The sequence below is a fragment of the Metopolophium dirhodum genome, chromosome 7, assembly GCF_019925205.1.
Source record: "Metopolophium dirhodum isolate CAU chromosome 7, ASM1992520v1, whole genome shotgun sequence".
Lineage (NCBI taxonomy): Eukaryota > Metazoa > Arthropoda > Insecta > Hemiptera > Aphididae > Metopolophium > Metopolophium dirhodum.
The window spans coordinates 239,494-262,570 of record NC_083566.1 but is presented as its reverse complement, the minus strand read 5'-3'; the positions used below and the strand labels follow the sequence as shown (position 1 = coordinate 262,570).

The following is a 23,077-nucleotide window of genomic DNA, read 5'->3' as shown; positions in this document are numbered from 1 at the left end:
TTTTCAATTTTCAATCCTAAGCTATAAAAGTTGAACATTTTATAAATTTTTAACTACAAATAATTATTAAATTATAAATTTGATACATTTTGTCAAAATTTGAACTTTAAATTCCTAATAAAAAAAATTGTGCCTATGTATTTTTAATATTTTTCAACTGCTATTAGAACGATATATCAGGAGCCTTAAATTACGCTTTTTTACCCAATAAATAAAATTTTATTGATATTTATAGAAAAAAAAACTAAAAAAATTGAAAACTGACAATGTCTTTAAACCGGTCAAAAAGAGTCGAATTATTTTAAAAATTTTATCGTGTATAGAAAATGCTAATGTAAACATTCAGTGAAATTTTCAAGTATCTACAGTCATACGTTTTTAAATTACAACAAAATAAGAAAATCGTTACACGAGAAATCGAGTGAATATCAAATGTTGTAAAAATATGAATTTCAAACGCTCATAAAAATTTAATTTGATTTTCTTGTAGACATTTTTATTTGATAAAGGTATATAAACTTATGGATAATCTTGTATTACATTTTCAAATCTTAGATTTAAAAAGCACAATTTTTATGAATTCTCAACTTAAAATAATTTGCTAATTTTGTGATTTTTCCATATTTTGTCAATATTTGAACTTAAATGCTTATAAATAAAAACTGTGATTAAGGATTTTTAATATTTTTCAAATGTCATTGTAAAAATATAGTAGAAGCCTTGTATTAAGATTCCTAAAGATTGAAAAAAAATCGAGAAATTAATTGTAGGCTGACTGACTACTCGCTCAGAATCGTTTTTCTTATACAATGATATTATATCATTGAATTCAAATTTAACACCATCCATTACAGTGACCCACTTGTAACCTACTGTACAGTAGAGCGACATCCACTTACCCACCTTTTTTTGTTATCGTTGTTATTTTTTTGTTTCTTTTTTTATTTATAATTCACCCTATTATAGGTACTCACTACCCATATTCAGTTGAATGTTGTTTTAAAAATGATGTGGTAATATTATATTAGGATTTAGGGGCTACATATTCAATTAATATCAACATTTAAATATATGTGAAATATAATATTGAAAGTTATTCGAGTTTGTTTTTATGACGATTATTTATTTATTTCCAAAGTCAGTTTGTTGGTTTGATCGTGATGGACATAATAATGTAGTAATGTAGTGTATTTGTCCTTCAATATTAAAAAATATATTGCTACTTTTTTTTTACTAATTATACTTACCAACCCTGAGCTGAAAGTTATTAAACGAGTGCACATTGACATCTTGTAAACATTGTTTCATAGCTAATGCGAAATCGACAAGAGCGCAAAGGTGACCGTATTCGTCTTCTCCGTCCTAAAATAACAATGTCGTTATGAAAATGTAAATTACTGTTACATCGATTATTTATGTGCTAAAATACGTTTCTACGAATTAGCTTATTATTAGCTATATCATACCTACAAGGTCAAAACACAATACACATTGAAGAAATTTAAATCAAACATAAATGAGGAAATATTATTACCTATATGGCTATATAAATTACTTTTCCAAGAAAACATTATACTTAAAAAAGTTTTTTTTAATATTTAAAATTAAATTAAGATAATTTCCAAACAAGACATATTATATAAAAATAACCAAAATGTTTTATGATTTTACGTGATGAATAACATCGTGAAATAAATACAATTCTATCTGTCCTATCTGAATGGTATTGGTCGTATAAACTAATTGGATAAGACAGTTTGGATCAGTGTCGGTCAGGTCCATCCGGCTATATACTCGGTGAATAGGGATTGCTGGACGCTCTTTGGTATTTTTCAATACTGAGGGGCCCATAGCCAGGAAAATGTATATTTAAATCACTCATGAGTCTTGATTGGGACATTAAAATTCTTCTTAAACTAAACAAAAATTCTAGTTTATTCAACACACTATGCATAACATTCAAATATGTTCTCATACATTCGTGCACACGTCAAATTGTAAGTGTGAAATGAGCACTTTAAAAATTTAAAATTTTAAAAACTATATGCTTAAATCTTCTAATCCAACAACATTTGGATCCTTTAACTTGTCTGTTTGTTGAAAATTACATTATTCAATTTATAAACAAAGCTAAAATTATTATTATTTTAAAATCATACTATAAATTAAAAAAACTACTTTAATAATTTATAATTTATTAAACTAACGTTAGGTATTTATGTTTATTTTCTTTTTATATTATGGTCTATTATTTTCTATTTCATGTAAAAAAAATATGTAAGACATTGTTGAATATAACTTTTTTTTAATTATTGGGATAACAAATAATATATTATAATATTATATATAGTAATATAATATCATTATTTAATTAGGGGCCCAATCATTAGCCAGGCTGACACTGGTTTGGATACAATATTAAATAATATTTAATAATGGTAATAACTAATAAGTAATAACATTCTTGCCTTAACACTAGGATTTAACCCAGACGCGGCCATGTAGCTAGCACCGACGGTTTTGATTTTTTCAATCGAACCAAATTTCGTTTCCGATAACAATTCATCGAAGTCGGCTGAAAAACAAAATTTTTGATGAAACTTAACGAACATTTATAATTAATATTGTATTACGTAATAAAACATGCACATTAATTACTATCCATTAATTGTGTAATGTGTAGTGTGTACTTCAGTTATTTATTAGCACGCGTGTGGTAAAAACTTTCAAACAGTTAAAACTCTTTCGGAGATTTGACCGGTATGGGTGGTAACCTTAGCACCTTAGTACCTAACCCTCTATTTTCAAACCACAAAGGAATAAAGAAAACTTAACACCATAATAACCATGATACTACCATAGTATATCACTGCACGCATTTAGGTAAGTGATAGTTTTAATTGAATCGAACATTTTTATACTAAACCGACACAATATAACAAAGCAGCAGGTACCCGCAGAGTATATACGACATAAATATAATATAAACAGTATATTATACAAAATATAAATATTATATAAGTGAGTGTACATAGATCACGCGGCGATGTTAAGACTGACGTCCGTTCAAACAGCCTCTACCTACAGATTTCATATTGTGCCAAGCTCCCTCCCCTTCCCGGAGGTCGGAGATATGCAATGTGAAAACGGGGAAAAGAGATGAAGTAATATCATATTTTAATATGAGTATTATACTCTCTAGGCTATATATAATATATATACCTGCAATACCATTATAGTTTATAATTTATACCGTGTTTACGCCTAGCAGGCTTACCTATAATTTCGTTCAGCAACCTGATGCATTCCATGCCTTTGTTTATGTCTTCCGAATAAAATTCTGTGAAATTCGGTATACTTGCGAACATAACGCCAACCTTATCGATGGACTGCGAGTACAGTTCCTGTGAACACGGACGGATTTGTATACACACACGCATTATAAATATTACATAATATTATGATTGACGTTTATTGTCACAAAATATATCAATTCCGCACATGCATTGCTGCGTGTCCTGCAAGGGGGTTATTTTAAAACATATTAGTGGTTCGAACCACATACCGCTACCTTACCATAACGATAAGTTTTTATTTTAACTTTGAATACCTGTATCTACTTACGTCTGTAGTGTGCCTGCGCGAGGACGACAAGAAATGGTGGGCGACATGATCGGGCAGTATATTGCGCAACAGTTGCCGATTGTTGGTCCGAGTCTCGCGCATTTCGGTCAGTTCACGTTCAGCTTCCCGTTTCCACAGAAAGTCCAGCCGGGACGTGACCTCTACCAACCGGGCGTGATAAGCCACCAGCACCAGGAACACGATCAACAGCAACAGCATCTGTGACGACAGCGGCATGGTCCGGTGTTCGGTGTCGGTCTGCGAGAACACCTGTGGGTAGACCAGCGACGTGAGCCCCGTGTACACGGCCACCATGATGGACGCCAGAAAAGTCTTGACCAGGAAATATAGCTTGAGCGTGGTGGCTAAGGCTATTAGGCACAGGACCCACGTGAATACCAAGTACTCGGGGTGCACACAGTCGTTGGACTCTTCGGTTCGCCGTTTCGTCCTTCTGCCGTCGTCACCATTGGAGTCGTCCTCCTTCCTGATTAGGTGCTCATCGGGCGTAAACAGCTACATTATAATATATAGACATTTAAGTAAATATGGACGAAATCTACTGATTTGTACGGTTTATTGATTTCGTTTTCGTTTTAAATAACAAATGTCAAGTTATCTCTAGTTATATTATAGAGGCGTTGTTTATAGTTTTATTTCACTTAAACAATGAAAGCAATAGGTACGACGTGATTTTGGGTCAGATTTTGTGAAGGCGCCTCCATATGGGAGACTTGACATGCGTGCTTCATTATAATTAATGATAATATATTAACAGTAAAGATACTCACGAGACTCAGAGTGGAAGAAAAACATATAAGTCCGACTACAGCACAAATGAACATTGTCCGCCTGAACCGGTTTTGCACCAACACTGAGGACATCCTTTGCAAAGCGGACGGCAAGTGCATGAACTCTTCTGCCATGACAAGTGTCAGTGCAGCGCAAAGCACGACGGTGGTGAATGCCAAGGCGACCAATAGTTTCATACATCGGGGCAACATGATCGTTTGACAACATACGACCAACAACCATATGATAAAACAACACGCCATGTTTGATTTAAACATGTCTTCGCGTAACTGACAAAACTAAAGATATAAATGTATCATCAATGGTTATATTATAATCGTGGCAAATATATGTAATTTTATTTTTGAAGGTACGTTATTAATTATTACGTTATAGTTTTGTATTGATATTTTTGTACTGGGGATATACTTAATTATTATTATGATCGTTATGAAGGCAATGAAAAAATATTTGATAAATAAAATTATAGATTTCTGTTCTTACTTTAGTTTCGATTTCTGGTTGTTTGAACCTTAAAGTCCATCGATCTATGTTTTCGTTTCTCATTCTTTCATTACTCTCGACTTCGATACAATGATCCATAATATCTTCGGCATGTTCTACGTCTCCTTCGATCGTCATAGGAGTACCACATTCACCGTCATCGATTTCCAGTTCTTGATCACTTGTATTTAACTAAAAAAAAAAAAAATACATTTAACATCATAATTATGTTTTAATACATATCAGGATATTGGCTTTTCAAGTTTACATTTTCAAATGGTATTTCCGGTGTCCATTCGTTGCATTTGTTGTCATCGATATAATCCTCTATAAACCAAAATAAATTTAAAATCATGATAACCATTGTTAAGAATATACACCCCTCCACGATAGTAGATTTGAATTAAATCTAAATATAGATTATGGATTATATTACTTCAGTAGCTAAGTCCCTATTAGAAATTCAATAACTAATGAAATTGTGTCAACGATTGATCAGTTCACTTTTACTGTTAGTTGATATTTGGTTCGTATGTATATCGATTCCGCCTATGTCCAATAGACTCCGACAGCTACAGCTTTAGATATTATTTACCTATCAATTCCACCAAGTCTTAAGAGGACGTTATACCCGCATGTGTTGTCTCCGTCTTACCAGTGCGTAACATAGCAAATTTAACGCTCAGCAGAACACGTGTAGCTCCGTTAGTATAAAAATTATAGCGAATTGACCTCTTATAAAATCTAAAGGTAAGATTATCATCTAGGCAACCTCATGGGCTTTTTATTATATTTTAATTTTAACGCGAGTTATGAGTATTTTAAAATTGTAAATTTTTTTATATATCTTAAAATACTCATGACTCGCTTTAAAATTAAAATATACTAAAAATCCCATGAGGTTGCCTAGATAATAATCTTACCTTTAGATTTTATAAGAGGTCAATTCACTCTAATTTTTAAACTAACGGAACTACACGTGTTTTGCTGAGCGTAAAATTTGCTGTGTTGCGCACTTTAAGACGGAGACAGCACATGCGGGTATAACGTCCTCTTAAATTTAATATTAAATTATTAAATAATTAAATAATTAAATTTATTAAATTGAATAGGTACCTATTACCTACCTACCTACCTAAATAAATATTTATTAGTTAAAAATAAGTGTTGGTTGTTGGTTTGATATGTAACGTACCTACCTTTAATTGATCTGTAAATATTTATTTTGAATTATATAAATTATTTAAATTGTTTTACGAATATTTTATATTATACCTACAATATACATTAATACGTTTAACATAAGGATTTGTGTGATAAATAAATAATTGTATTAAACAATTCAGTAAAATATTATTACAGTCTAATGCCAGGTTGCACGAATAATCACTAAACATATTTTATTGAATCAATATTGAGTTAGTGGTTCCTTAAACATAATTTAGTGGCTTATGATTGGTCTATTAAATTGTATTGATCTATTCAATTAATTAATTTTTCATGCAACTTGGCATAAGACTTAATGTCAGCATAGGTAGTTAATCATTGAAATCTATAAATATTTGAAATAGTGTGAGTTCTGCAGAATCACAATAAAGATCTTTACATGTGATTCTATTGAATATCTTAACAGAAATGTCAGAATAACATGAAAACGCATAAAAAAGATAGCACAAGTTATGAATTTTACAAATTTGTTTACGTAATAATTTATTTTTGTTACTGACAGCTTAGTAGGTTTTAAATAAAATAAAAAATGAATGTGCTAACAAAATATATTGCAACTAACTAAAATCGTTTACTATAAAAAAAATATTATGTGTAAATACTAAATACTAATGGTGAATATAATTTAGAAAAAAGTTTGTAATTAATTAATATTATATTATTAATTAATTAACATTTATAAATGTGTATCTACCTCATTTGTATTAACTTATTTAGTCTTCAAAAATTCTGTTAAATTAAAACAGTTATGTAATGTACGTACAAATTTTTGTTTTTATTTATTTTACACATTATACGCTCAACTGTTACTTAATAAAAATGTAATTAGTATTAAATAATAGGACAAGATATCTATAAAAATAAGTAATATCATTGATTTTAGAATATACTAAAATAGTAAAATCAATGGTAATATTACAAACAACTAAAAAAGAGAACTCGGATAATACAGCTGTAATAATGGAACGGATACCAAGATGACTGATGATTTGATGATTTGTGTATGCCAGTAACTTTATACCTTAAATAAGGCTAAAGAAAAAAAAACATCTTAAATCTAGATTATGCTGCCTATTTAGTATTTTTAGTGACTACAAAACTCTTGTGGTCAGATATTTATACAAGCTGCTGATTGGTTGATTTATTTTTTTTGATAAAAATACTATAGTACCTAATATACACTGCGTACTACGTTTTTTAAGTATAAATTACGCATTTATTTATATGTTATTATTTTAGTGTATAATATTGTTCGTCTCTGTAACGGTTACAGTGTAACCTATCCTAATCTGCTATTCAACGAACATGCTTGTTCTGACAATACTGAACAGTGCACATGTTTGGAATGGCCCACGCCAAACTATTATAGCTGTAGGTACTGAATGCATCGTAACAGTGCCGAATATAATATTATTATTAACATTGACTTTTGTTATGATACAATATTTATTATTTAAATTAAAACAATGTGTTTATTGTTGAATAATATGAAGTTAACTAGGTACGTGTATAACATTCGTGTATAATGTATATGTGTGTACACATGTGTTGTAACTAGCGATTTTGTCCCACGGCATGTTTGTTCGAATAAATAAATAAATTACGCGAAGATTAATACCTACATAGATATTTATTTAACATAATTTTAAAATTGTTAATTTTAATATTTTTTGTAAGTTTTGAGATTTATTATTATTGAGTGTGAAAAAAAGTCGGAAATGTAAAAATATGATTGAAATAATATAGTCATTATTAACTCTAATATATTAGTTTAAAATGTCAGGAATAATATTATGGTTGATCAACAAACAATAACATCCCGTATGTACATACAGTGTATTGAACTATATATGGTTCAAATTATAAATAATTCTATTGTGAAATTACGAAAAATACATAGATTTGTATACTAAATATCTTATTAAATTATTTAAATGTATTGTTATATAGAGTATTTAAAATAATATTAGTAATCGTGAAATATAAATTAGCTAAGAAAAGTATGAAGCTAAGTTCAATTATTATACTATTATATTATGACGGGTGTTGTGCTGTTGTGTATGGCATACGTAATGCACATCGAATATTTTTACATTGTTAATATAATAGTAGGTATAAGTAGTAATCTATTACTTAATTAGTTACAAGCGTTTAGTTTATTTAAAATTTAATTGCTTTTTATGGACAATTAATTACCAATTTTTGGTGAAATAAGTTTCTGCACATTGGAGTTGAAACACAATTTCTCATCCGACCATAAACGTGGCCTTGAAGAACTAATTTTCTGTAGCTTTCGGTGACCTCGACATGGCTCTTGTTCTTTAATCAAGAACGTTTGAATTCCGTGATCCTGCAGTACAATAAAACACAATACCGTGTCATATTCAGATAATTTTGGATAGTAGTATTATAATATACTATAATTATACCCTTAAATAAGCGTCGCGATTTTCCCCATGACCGGGTTCCGTATCGTAGGCTTCTTCTAAGCAATCCAGAGTAGCCTTAGATATGTGAACACGTCTAAAGCCGAACAGTGTGTATAATAATTAACGTTAACGCAAAAGAGAAACCAATAAGAGAGTAAAAGTTTCAAAAATATACCCAGGTATTCCGCCAGACTCCAAGTGATTGGCTAATGTCACGTCGTAAGACCACACGTCAAACTGCCACTTCCTGAGTCCTAAGACTCCACAAAGAACCGACCCGGAATGTATTCCGATGCGCATGTTTAAATCAACCTGTTTTAAATCCAATAATTCAGTGTTTGTGTTTTTATTTAATCAGGGTGACCCATTTTATCATGGTCCATGTACGTCCCAATAATTATGCCTGTATGCGCCCTAAATGATTTCATCACAAATGAGGTATTAATACCGCGATGAGCGGAAACGTATTTTATGGGTATAAGTACCTCTTTTATGTATCGATGTTCATCATAAATGATGCATCATATTATATACGAAAGGGGCGCATACAGTTATACACATCGGAATGTAATAATTTTTTTTTTGTTAGGGGGGGGGGGGGGGGAGGGGCGCAAACGGATTACACCATTTGCAAGTGATTAAAATATTATATGTCCTTACGTTCAATTTATTTCTCACTTCCTTGATCGCATTTATCATATGCAAACCCATTTCTACACAACACACGGCGTGATCTTGTCTAGTTTGAGGAAGACCTGATACACAATAATAACAATCGCCCAAAAGCTTGATACGAAGACAGTGGTTTTCCTAGTTAATACATTTAACATGTTATAATCATTAATAAGGCGTATTCTTATTTAATACAGATTTTGTATTTACCGCAGCTAGTTTATCGAAATTAGCGAATAGATCGTTCAGTACCCTGACTAATTCTTGAGCACAAGTACGACTCGCCCATTCTGTATGAACAAATAAACAAATTAAAAGATAAGTTGGATAGATCCATAAACATATATTTTCATGCATTTATGTTTAGCATTTCTATAACCATAGTTCAAACGGTATTTACTAAAAATGGTTAGGTAGATAAATATTTGGATATTTATATAACTTAACTATACGTTTATATATGAAATAAGAACTGAGGTCTAAGGAGCTGCTTAGTGCATAGTATGATAATTAGTACGTTATCATTTGTATTGCTTAACGATATTAAACGAGAGTTTATTATAAAACGAATGGCTTAGTTGAGCATATAATAACATAATATATAACATTTAACAATAATATTATTCAGTGTATTTGTGAATTTAAATAATTGTCAATAAATTATTAAGACCAAGCGAATAAATATTATGACTTGTAGATTTTAAATATTTCACTGACCCGTAAAACCTTTAATGTCGGCAAAAAGAATACTGACGTCTTCGTAGCGATGAATGTAGATTCGGTGAAATTGATTTGGCATAAAAGGCCCTTTGTCCGTTTCAGAAGCGATGTCTTTAATTATTTCCCTAGCCACGAAATCAGGTAAAACTACATCAGATAAAATATGTTAATGATCCATTTATACAACAATAATATAATGTGTTGTCAGTGTACCCGAAAGTAAAAGTTTTTCTTGTTGTTCGTTTTCCTTTTGAGTCTTGAACCGGGCTTCGGTGGACCTATGCGTTTCCAAAAACGCCTTTCGTTGACTTCGGTCCGTTAAGTACTTTGTATACATTCCGGCAAAGTTGACGGCAGCGTACAACAAACTCATTGCGGTTAGCTGGCGAACGACGCACAGTCTATTCTGTATCCATGGAAATACATTTTTAAGCAGAAGTGCAGAACAAATTAAAAATTTAAGATCGGTATACACGCACACGAGGAAGACACCACCGCGCGGCACACTCCAAAGTCATTATAATTGTCGCTTTATTGCATTAAAGCAAAAATATGTTCATGCGATGACCAGCCACAAACGATCGGTAGTTATTTTGGAACTAAAACACTTATAATTGTATACATAGGAAGTATAAAAAGTAAAGTTACCGATGTCCAGAAATACCAAGAAAAAAATTCGTATATAGGTAATAATAGTAAGGACATCGGGCTTTACCTACACTAAAACAGGTGTGCGTTATAGCATACCCCTCTAAAGTCACTTGCCAACCGTGTGTGACTGGTGTGTGATTCGAATGGAATCCGTAAAGTTTCGATGACAGACATCATCGGCGGATACGACTATAGAGAACTCGGGGCTGCGCGGCGTGTTCCGTCGACTAGGCGTCAAAATAATTAGGGACAAAATTACTTTTTCTTTCGACGATTTCGTGTAACTCGTGATGAGTATGTGTAACAACGCGGTTGAACAACCAGCCAGTATGCACCATCTCAGTGGAAGCGGTAGCATAGCATAAGTAACGAAAACGATGAACAACACGTACCACACAAGATATTCTCTAGATCCTTGGCCATAACTCTCCCATACGAAACCTTTCATATAATACATAATACAGAATTTGTTAAGATCGTCGGGTGCATATTATTATTTAATTATTATTATGTATATACTAGCGCCACGTTTGATGTACGAAAAATGTATGGAAAATCAGGATTATCTTTTATAATAATACTTATTATAAATAATCATATAAGACATATTATAACGATTAATCATTTGCGTTATGATATTATACATTTATTACCACTATAATAATTTGGAATGGACATAAATATAAATGTAGAATAGATATTTTATCGCGTGAGCACCTTGTACGTTGATGAAACACCACGTGAAAACCGCTGCCCACTGGAGGTAGTTGTTGGCGAAGCATTTCCACCAACCGAGCAGACACACGGTGAGATTGGCGAACATTGTCAGACACGTCCATATGGCTCTTTGGCTGTGGTACGGCTCGTGGTAGGTCGGCAACAGCCACACACCTGTTTGCGCGGGAAAATCTAAAGTTAGTGTAAAGTACACTACACTAATAACGTACAACGATAATGTTTTATAATAATCGCCGTGATAACTATATATTGTCCTAAGTCGAAATCCCTCGTCTGAACGCATAATATTCGTTAACTATGTACATAATGTGTGCGCGGCCCATAAACTTAATATCATAGATTTAAAATAAATAATAACATTATATTATATAAGTGCAACTATACGCTATTACTATATTATATGCATTGTGTTGTACGTACGGTATATATTATTATAACCGCTTCGCTATATATTACCTACTCTATATAGTATTGTGTTATTATTGTATTTTTACCTTTGAAATTTCTTCAATAACACATTTAATCAATAGTCGAAATAATTTTCGTAAATCTGAAAGACATTTTACCGGCTAAGACTGCTTTAAGTGTCATGTCGACGAAATTAACGATGATTAAGGACTTCTGCCGTTGTCTGTGCGAGTATCTCTGATACGATAGCTCGAGACTGGGTTCTCGAAAACTGTTGGTGAGCGTCGGACAATAAATGCCTTTGTAAACTCTGCCTTTTTTGAACACAGGCTCCGTGTACTCGACTGTAACAAATAATAATTGCACTATTAAGTATGCCGGAGCACCAAGATTAGTATCATAATAGTATATATGTATAATACTATACTATAATTGAATATAATACTGCACTGTAATTGATGATCCGAAATGGGTATATACCATGTTTAAGCATAAATTGTACGGAAATAGAAATGATTTAAAATGCACTCACTCGGAGGAGTTTTATAAGGAGATTTGTTTATTTAAAATAATTGTAGGTATTAAGACAATGGCCATCATTATAATATGCATGGTCGTTAAAAAAATATTGGTCTTTTAGAAAATTTCAATCAATAAAATAACTAATAAGACTTTTATTAATTATTTCTAATAACTCAAAAAATGTTCTCAATCTGTAGTCCCTATATAAAATATGTACTAAATTTTGAATTGTCTACAACCTAGTTTTCTACGAATAAAATGAAAAAACTACATCGTTTTTTTTTGGAATCAAATGGATTTCGTTCTGATATAATGTATTTTTACACATAAAAACACAGTGGAAGTTGCTCTGCTGTATTAATTGTACCTTATCATCGAGTCACTGTAATTTTGGATGTGTTAAATTAAAATTTTTTCTAATATTTGAATATTTAAATGAATCACTCTGCTCTAAATTTAAAATATCATCAAAATAATAGGTACTCGATATTGTATAATTTTCACACAACCTTTCTTTTATACACAGTATAATATATTGTGTATTGTCCTTATTATACATAACGAATGGTAATAATAAAATACCTAAAAGAGTAACTATATATAACTTAAACAGTGTAACATGTAAATAAATACGGATCGCTCATAATATACTAAAGTTTAATATTATCTCATAGTACGGACTCGCAGAGTATTATAGACAGATTTAAACGAGTCCTCTAAATTACCGGGTTATCATCCTCAGGGAAATAACAATATTAAACGTGTATGATGGTTAAAGTAATTTGGTATTGCCAGAAAACGTGTATTATTTTCCACGGAGAAATACAATTACAATTCGCGATGGCTTACCGCACGGGCCGTTTACCTGTGTATAGGTATTACTGTATTAAGTAGGTTATATAGTGCAGTTCTTACTCTGTATAATATAGGTATATAGGTATACCATGGAACGGTTGTCCACCCAGCTATGGATTAAAGTTTTAAATAATAACAAAAAAAAAATTAAAAATTAACATTCTCATTGCTAAAAAATTTAGTATTTAAAACGTACCGTTGGGATACGGTATGAAATTAAATGTTTTTTCCCCATATAATATGTATAATTTTATATATATAATTATTCTCATGAGAAAATAGAATTCACCGACCCGATGATAAACCCGATACGGACTCTCTGAGTATAAAATATTAACAAACCAATTAATAAATTGAATTCAAATACATTATTGTTTGATATATAGTTTCATATAAATAAATATTATCTTTCCTACGACATCGTGTACAACGTACGAGACACATTAACTTAATAATTGCATTACAAATTAATTACTCAAACGACGATGTTTTGAATATTTATTATAGCTGTACCTAGTTAAAAAAGATAATTATTCAAATTTTTATGTTTTTCTTTGTCTGATATTTTCTTACAAATATTAATTTTATCTTATGTATTTTACATTCATATTTTTTGGTCAACTGAGTTTAACATTGTGTATGTCGTAGGTACCTATATATAATAGTGCAATCAAAATTATTTAAATTATCGAATACATCAAAATAATGCCATTTTATGTTATAATATATAGATAGGTATCATAAATACATATCACTTGTTCACTATCTGATAAGTGATAATAGTTTCAACCAACTATATTAACTTAATTTCGCATGCAATTAGGTACTCAACAAACGATTCAAATTACGCAAATTAAATGGGGATATAGGTACTAGTATCGATGACATTAGAACTTATTGCTGCAGTCAAAATTATATACTTATAAGTTGTAATATGATTTAGATTCGTTGAAAACAATATAGTAATGTAATGGGTAACAATATATTATCAGCATCAGATTTAAATATTATAATATCAGTTAAGAAATGTACGAAGCCATTTGGGTAGGTACAGAATAATAGATTACCCATAATAATAGTATAGATGGTTGGTACATAATATTATTACTAATAACTAATAATTAATACCTACATATTTTCATGAAATTATAAAAAAATCATTGAAGATATACCGAGGGCGTCTTAAGTGTACAAAGTTTTTAAATTAAGAAATAAAAGCTCAAGCCAGTGGAAGAAATTAATGTTCCTCGAATGATTGACGGCCTTGCTAATCGACAGTTTAAACCATAAAATAATATATTATATGCGCTAAGTATATTATTATAAATGATCAATTTAAATAAAATGACTTTATTTTAGAAGTTTTAAGTTTAAACACAAGGTTTAAGGCTCCTCCCATCTTAGATCTGGTATTCTGGTGTACCACTGAGGTCAAAACTTCGAGTTCACGTTTCAGGATATATATAAAATACGTTAGACTGTAATTGGCTGTTGTGCTGTATTATTCACAAAATCTATATGATTATGTTAAGTATATAAACATTTATCTAATTTACATTTTACTGGGTACCGACGTACAAGTCTCGGGTCTGTTAGGTGTGTTGACTGAAGAGGGAAATAAAAGTGCAGTGCGTTCGATACCAGAGCTGCTTAAAATGGGATGGACTGTGAATATTGGCTTATATAGGCCACAGGGACTCGTCAAATTTCGTGACGCTTCACTAAACGTTATAGGTATATAATGTATATGTATTTATCGAGTCAAATACAAGTATTTTGAGATTAACTATAGAAATTAAATTTCCTCTTGCCTACGCCACTCAAATCTAATTTGTAGTAATTACTAATAACTGACCGACCACGCGCTTGTCCCAAGTCAGGATGGTTCTATACTTCTCTATTGCATAGGAAATGGACGGTTTGAGAAAAAATTAAGCAACGGAATCTCAGAATAAATTATAATAATAAATACAGCTGCAAGTATAACATTTGAATCAATATTGTTAATCGAATATCTCTAGCTTAAGTCATAATATATCACACAATATACAGCAGCATGTCGACGATAATTTAAATAGAAATCAACATTTTAACATAATAATGCATAATTAACATTTTTTGAAAATATTTAATTTAGGACATTTAAGAGTAAGATACATGAAATTATAACATGTTGTATTATATTGTCATTTTTCCACCCTTGTTCCTAATGTTAGAATATCATGTACGCATATTCAACTTTCTAAAACGAACATTTCTAAAAAATGGTACCGTACTGTGTAAAATAGGGTTGACAACTAAATGCAAATAAGATGAACAAACATGTAAATTACCTACGTATTAAATAGGTAGGTACTAGGTATACAAGTATAATACTTGTATGTTGTATCAAAATGCCAGTTTTTAATTTTTTTACCTAAACGTACGTTAGGCACTGGACTTGGAATTCAAAATTAAATTATTCTCTATAAATGAAACGAATACTGTACTCTTAACAGTAAGCGCTTTTTATTTTGAAATGTATTAACGATACAGAAAATAATTTTTTTACATAGATTACAAATCTTAATTTAAAAAGAAAATGATTGTTATTATTTTTTGAAATGTTTCATTTTTTGAAAGACAGTAGGTAGGTATACATATTTTATAATATTATATTCCTAAGAAGAACCCTTTAAAAAAAAAAACACACAAAAACATTAATACTCTTTGAGATAATGAATGTTTATTGTTCATAGATCCACTTCATATATTATATTTATGGATTAAATAATTTAATACAAAAAAAGTTGTTAAGTATACATTTTTAATTTAAAATTAACAACAAAATATAATCAATGAATGGTGTCTTATTGTTACATATAGTAATAGCGGTAATGTATCCCTAGTTGAAAATCGCAGGAACTAGGAACGGTTTGATGCTTTTGAACACACCTTAAAACAAAACCGTGTAAATCAAATATTTCCAGTGTTACATTTTTAATAATGTAAGACTGGAAGTGAAGAAGACAATAACTAGGCAAACAGAAATTATATTTCCGCAGGGAAAAATTGTTATATTTATCCGATGTAAAATAAATAAACTCAAGGGTGGGTCATTCAATGCTATTATTTGCGGAAAGTACTTGTATATACACATTCTACATTGAGCTGGGTGACTAGGCGGTGTAATTTTGGCAATTAATTTATTTTGAACAATGAAACGCGCGTTACGCTGAGTAATATACCTATATACAGCTACCTATACTAATCGTGTTATTCACGTTTGACAATAATTACAATGTACCTACTAAATATGTTATACATACACTACACGGTAGTTGTACTACAATTTATACTGCAGGCAGTGATGCTCTTATTATATAGTATTAAGGGCACGTTATGATCGTGTTTAAAATTAGCATCCTCGTGGCCGCCATGCTCAGACCGCCGAAATTGAATTATTTTGATACACGGCGTATAATATGGATATATATATATTTAATAATATATATATTTAATAATATATTATATAGGTACCTAAACCGATATAGTTTTCAAAATGGACGTGAACCCTGCCACGCTGGTAGCATTTCTACGATAACACTAACGAAATATTGAGAGATTGTGTGGGTCAGTATATATTAACTATATAGTTCTCGTTAAATTCCACGCCTATCCGCGATCTGTGTAGCTTATATGATATTATTTGGTATACGGTATACCAACCCATATTAATAAAATATGGTTATGTGGTCTCAGAGTTAAGTTGTACCGCGATAGTGAATAACCAACCCAAGTATATTATTATGGTGTATTTTCAGGATGTGATTGAAATGCATCAAAACTCACGTTCGCCCATGAATTTGGAATTATTCGTCAACTAAATATTCAATTAAAAAAAAATCAATACTTCTGAAGTACACAGAAATATTGTAGGCAATATATATATTGATATTACACTGCCGACGCTTTCTCCGGCCGTGTTTATTTTGGTTGAATTTATCTATGGCACTCGATACACTGAACTACTAAAGTCTCCTACACGGGCATGTTGCCGAAGTCAAACGATGTTGTTAGATTATAGTAATGTATAATGTAGCCAAACATGAATATGATGGATATAACAACGCAGCGTTGAAGTTAAATTGGTTTTGTCTAATTCACATCGTAATTAACAGTTCTTGTAATTATGTTGTCAGAACGATGGTTATTCAAGTGACGAGGGAAAGGAATGAAAACAGAGAGCTGTCAAGAGGAAATTGCAAATATATAACACGTTCGCCCTAATAATATAGTTAAATGAAATCTTTAATAATAATATCGTAATATCGTCCGTCCGTCAGTTGTCGGTAATTTTATAGGTACATTATAATCAACCTCAAAACGTCGTCAAATGGTTAAAGTTTGTCTATTAATAACATACTATATATTATATTATTAGGTATAAATGTTTACTAAATAATCATTGCAAAAACAAAAAAAAAACGACAAATAAATCAAATTCAAGTAGGCCGATTTTGTTCGGAGACGATCGGACAAAGTGGATGGGCTATATACCTATATATTTTTTTAAATTAATTTTAAATTAAATTTAAATACATTTATTAATGTTTGCTAACTATTTGATAACTTTTGGTATTGGTTTTGAGCTCATAGTATTATAAAGTGGCCAGTGAGTATGGACGTATGGTAACAAGTTGCATAGGAATAAGTTTTTACAAATATTTCGTATCAAACTCTACAGGTAACTGAAATCACATTCAATAAAAAATAATATCGTTTTTACAATAATGTAATGTATCTACCTATAAAAAAATTTCCAAGTTACAAAAATGTCCTATTATTTTAAAAATAAATTACTGTGTATTAATTATGAGTTAAATTAGTGAGTAACAATCTTAGTAAGTACCTACTTGATACTGTAACAAGAATTTTGTTTTAAAAAATCTCTGAAGATAATAAATGTTTCATTGATTGTCCTTACGATCTTACTAACTTAACTTAACTTTTGTTGTAATACTTGTAGGTTTAAAAAATATGTAAAACAGCGTCAAACGTATTATACCTACGTAAAATGCAACTAACATAAATTAAAAATAAATATGGGTTGATTACGAATAATGATAGTAAATAGCTACAAATTTGACAAGTTTTAAACAATATCAATGGTAATATTAAAATGAAAATAAAGGTCGATAATTTAAAAATTAATTGTATAAATCATATAAGAAACATTAAAACAAGTGAACACTATTTAATTTAAACTTTTATTTATACTTAAACTCTCAAATCTAACGGTTTTTATACTTTTATAATATTTTAACAAAACAAAAATATTATTAAAATATAAATATTACATTATAATATATACATACATTTAGTTAACAACCTGCATTTACGAATTTTTATCTTTACAAAAATATCACAAGGTTAAGTAAACGTGCCTTCGTAATTTTTATTTTATTCCAGATCTGCTTCAAAAAATGAATAAGTATCTATAAGAACATATTATTAGTAAATAATCAATCTATACATATTATATACTAAATCAGATTAGTTTTAAAGTTAATGTTCCCGACAGAATATGGTACATATAATATACTGATGATTAGCTGAGTGTAGATCAAATTTGATGTATCCCATGGGATTATTTCTAGCTAAACTTCATTTGTATATAATTAACGTTAACATAATGTACTAGGTATTATCTATTTTAGTAAACGTTTATTGCTCTGTAGAATCAAATTAATTTTATTATATTTCATGGAAAATGTATGAGCACTATAATAATTAATAGGTATGCATTGATATTAGGTACTCAAAACAAGCATTGTCTCAACTGTGTCTCAAGTTAAAATTAATTTAATACTAATAACTAATAATATAAGTGATAACTGATAAGTAATAATAATATTTACTTATAAGTCTGAAAATGAAAAGAAATATAATAAACATCTGTATGATAAAAATAATACGGCCAATGACTAATGCAGTCAAAGCCTTGTATTTACAATAAAAAAAACATAATAATAATAATAATAATAATTGTCTTATAAAAAGTAATAGGTTATAGGTTTAGGCAGTCTATTAAAATCGAAATATTATACAAAACTTCATGTTAAAATACTCACTAATACAATTTCATTATGTACTTAGGACTTAGGTAGTATAAGAAATTAAAATCTATCATAAGTTAAAAAATGTATTTTCATTTGGATCTTCTACGAGTGATGACGATAATTAAAGTGCACTACTTACTTAACCTATTTTAATTCAATGTTAATGTTAAATGGTAAATTGTATAACTAAGCAAGATATGGCCTGCACAAATACAAAACACTGCATTTATATATCAGAGCCATTACAGTCGATTCAATGATATTGCTGATTGTTACGGTTAGTCTCATTTGAATATTTTGCTATGCTATTATACTAAAAAGCCTTTCATTTGTTCGGTTTTGTATAGCATTCGTAAGAAAAATATTCATCTTTTCCAATTTAATATAAAACATTCTCTTGATTTTTAAACAAGATTGTAATCGATTTGGTCGAGACATTATTAATGGAGTGTAAGGTATACACAATAAAAAGCTTTGTAAAAAGCAATAAACCTAACAGAATAAAAACATTATTTCTTATAAAACAACTATTCCTCTGCCCTAGTATCCAAAATAAATAATTCCCGGTTTTTACTATATTATCATATTTTCATTATATTTTTAATATTAAATACCTATATATGCATATAAATATTTAAATACATTAAACAAAATTAAAATAACATAATATTTTATAATCTAACTTAAATGAGTTTTTACTTCTACGTCAATATATTATTATAAGAGTAATAAGTTACTAATTATTATTTACTTTTTATGCACATTTAGTATAGTTTGATTAACATATTTGATATATTAATATATTCTGATACTTATGGTTATTGCCCGAATTGGTAAAAGTTAGTTTTATCTATATGACCGTACCTAACCCAACTTGAAGATAATATAATTTATAAAGAGTTCAACCTGAAGATAAAGTGATTTAAAATTATCACTTGTAAAACCTCGATGGATTTGAATTCCTTACGTAGAGGATAATAACTTTTAATTATTATGACGTGTACACGACTACAGCGTATGGCATAACGTATGCACAATATCCAACCGTAATAATTGATCCTGTTAGTAAATTTGTTCTTACTCATTGTGTTAAAATATTTTACAAATACCTATATTGAATGGCCATTTATATATTTTAAATTTTATTTTTTAACTTTAGTCTCCATAAATGAAAATTGTTTCAATGTTGTATTTTTAAAATTGATAACTGAAAAAAATATCAGATCTAAAGACTAAAATATAAGTGTTTTTTTTTTTAAACAATTCAATGGAACGAAATACTATAAATACTAATCAAAAGAAGAAAAAAACGTTAAATCTTCTATTAGCCAGTTAAGTATAAACACACACAAAAACAAAAGGTACCTATACAATAAACATTATAGTATTACTCCTTAGAAAAAAATGTCTACTAAAGATTTAATTTAGGAGATGTAGGATGGACCTGGGAGAATTTCTGGGAACCAAAGGTGGATTTCGTGAAAATAAAATTAACCGATATAAAATTTTAGAGACAGTATCGTATTTTGTATATTAAACATATAAGACGAATACTGGAAAGTACCGACACATCTTTTAGAGAATTTGTTACGACAAGAGATGCAGAAATTACTAATAGAAGAATATTATTTACTATAATATAGGTAGTGATTTTTCATCTATTTTTACACACGTTTAAAACGGTTTTATTATAGTTATCGATTTTTCGGATTATACAGGAGAACAATCGCAGATAATATTTATCGAACTGGTGAATCGTAAGTAATACAAGCCGAACCAATTGCTACCTTTAAGTGAAAAAAATCTTATATAGGCATATAAAACATTTGTAGGTAGTATTGAAATATTTGAATGGGTTAATGCCTCCCTCGAGTAGTCGAGTCATGCTCATGCACCGATGCACGTGACTTGCAATTCCTACCAAAGTGAACGGAAGCAATATTTCTCTGCAGAGGTTAAATCTCAATTTTTGTTCTGCACATTTTATAATATAAATGCAATATTCTCCCATTACACCACCAAATTCTACATAATAACAAACAGTTTGTGTGTTTGCACCCAATATCAGTTTTTATTATCATCACCAAAGACCATAAGTTATGATTCTAATCAAGTGAGAATTTAGTATTAAAGTAATTGTGTATTCTAAGTTACCATAGAACTATAGACCCCTGTGCTCCTAACATCGAAATAGTCAAATATAGATATCTATCACTATAGATAGTAGACACACTACATCCGCGGTTGTCATAAAAATTACAAAACTATCATCATCGAGTATAATAATATATTGTATAGACAAACAATGTATTATAAAATATGACCTACCCCTACGACAATGGACAGTGGACAACTATCAACAACTTTAAGTAAAATGAAAAAGATTAATTAATTTAAAATAATATAATACATATTATTACATTTCATTATGACTGCAAAAACTTAAATTCTCTCTTCGAGTACCTATTGAATTTTAAACCTAATTGTAAATAATATAATTTTCCTAAATCAGATAGTCTTTTATTTTATAAGGCTTTATTGATTATAGTGTACCTATACTATCTGCCTATATTGTTTTTAACTTATAAGTCTATAGATAAACTTACTATATTATAAAAACTGGAGTTCAGTTAAATCTTAAAACTTAAAGTAAACTAGGTACCTACACTAATTTATTGATCACTTTTATATTTTTCGTAGTTTATTTTTTTAGGGACAAATATAAATAAGAGACAAGAGTTAAATAACTACTAAAAAAAGTTTACAGGACATTTAAAAAAATAAATATTGATCTTTATTTTACTTCGACAACTTAACTAAATTGACATACCTAAAGTGACTTTATTTAACAAATAAAATAAACATTTTCTTATGAAAATATTTCTTTAGGAGCCCCGCTACTGTCGTCAAATTCATCTAAAAAGATCTTAGGTTTTGACCAAATTTAAGTTAGTTTTATTTTGATTCTGAAAAAAAATTTTAACTCGTCAGAAAGGAGTCTATAGATCGCACGGACACTAGTACGACAGTTGTAGTACTCGCATTGAATTTCACTCACACTAATAATCATTTACCACTTACACTTCAGAGATCCCAGGTGGCTATAACGAGATTAGAAATTGCCTAAATGTTGCCCCTTAAATAATAGCTGTAGCAAGCCAATTGCAAATTATAGAAAACCTTGAAAAACTATTCTAATATTTAGATATTATATTATTATATTATGTATACATAAGTATATATACTCAAATAAACAATTTTCAGTTTATAGGATTCCCATGAAATTATAATTATGATAGAGTGTACACTGTACCTACAGTTATAAATAATACCTACTATTTAAAAAGACGATACACAGATATTTGTTGTTTCCGTCTTAAAAGTGCGTAACATAGCAAATTTACGATCAGCAGATCTCGTTTAGCTCCGTTAGTTTAAAAATTAGAACTATAATGACACTTGATGGTAAGAACATTACCTGTGTTTCTATTTGGGTTTTTTAGGATAGTTCAGTTTTTAAGTGATTTATGAGCCTTTTTAATTTACGCTATATTATATGCGTATATAATATAGCGTAAATTAAAAATGCTCATAATAAAGTCTTAACTAACTTAAAAACTGACCTATCATATAAAAAACCCAAATAGAAACACAGATAATGTTCTTACCATGGTAAAAAAGGCCTATCTGAGGGGGAGGGGATCTTAATTTTACCTAAATATCAAAACATAAATTCAATAAAATTACAATAAACATTTTTGTACCCCCCCCCCCCCCCCCCTAAAAAATGTCTTGATTTTGCTATCAAATTTAATAATAGGTTGATTCCCTCTA

General features: G+C 29.7%; 1 protein-coding gene across 6 annotated transcripts in view; it reads right to left on the bottom strand.

Moving 5' to 3' along the window:
- LOC132948482 (adenylyl cyclase 78C) overlaps positions 1 to 23,077 on the bottom strand; it is a 169,487-nt gene that overhangs the window by 23,110 nt on the left and 123,300 nt on the right. For 5 of the 6 annotated variants that reach the window (XM_061018958.1, XM_061018963.1, XM_061018962.1 and 2 more), the window contains exons 5-21: positions 11,924 to 12,109; positions 11,337 to 11,510; positions 10,879 to 11,060; positions 10,182 to 10,374; positions 9,966 to 10,115; positions 9,459 to 9,538; positions 9,237 to 9,386; positions 8,752 to 8,888; positions 8,577 to 8,670; positions 8,344 to 8,497; positions 5,189 to 5,247; positions 4,921 to 5,112; positions 4,416 to 4,715; positions 3,625 to 4,140; positions 3,278 to 3,404; positions 2,469 to 2,575; positions 1,248 to 1,362 (exon numbers count right to left, since the gene is read on the bottom strand). In XM_061018958.1, the coding sequence (XP_060874941.1) occupies positions 1,248 to 1,362; positions 2,469 to 2,575; positions 3,278 to 3,404; positions 3,625 to 4,140; positions 4,416 to 4,715; positions 4,921 to 5,112; positions 5,189 to 5,247; positions 8,344 to 8,497; positions 8,577 to 8,670; positions 8,752 to 8,888; positions 9,237 to 9,386; positions 9,459 to 9,538; positions 9,966 to 10,115; positions 10,182 to 10,374; positions 10,879 to 11,060; positions 11,337 to 11,510; positions 11,924 to 12,109 (2,916 nt within the window). Of the gene's footprint in view, positions 1 to 1,247; positions 1,363 to 2,468; positions 2,576 to 3,277; positions 3,405 to 3,624; positions 4,141 to 4,415; positions 4,716 to 4,920; positions 5,113 to 5,188; positions 5,248 to 8,343; positions 8,498 to 8,576; positions 8,671 to 8,751; positions 8,889 to 9,236; positions 9,387 to 9,458; positions 9,539 to 9,965; positions 10,116 to 10,181; positions 10,375 to 10,878; positions 11,061 to 11,336; positions 11,511 to 11,851; positions 12,110 to 23,077 lie in introns of those variants that run through there. The other variant, XM_061018961.1, reaches the window with a different exon arrangement.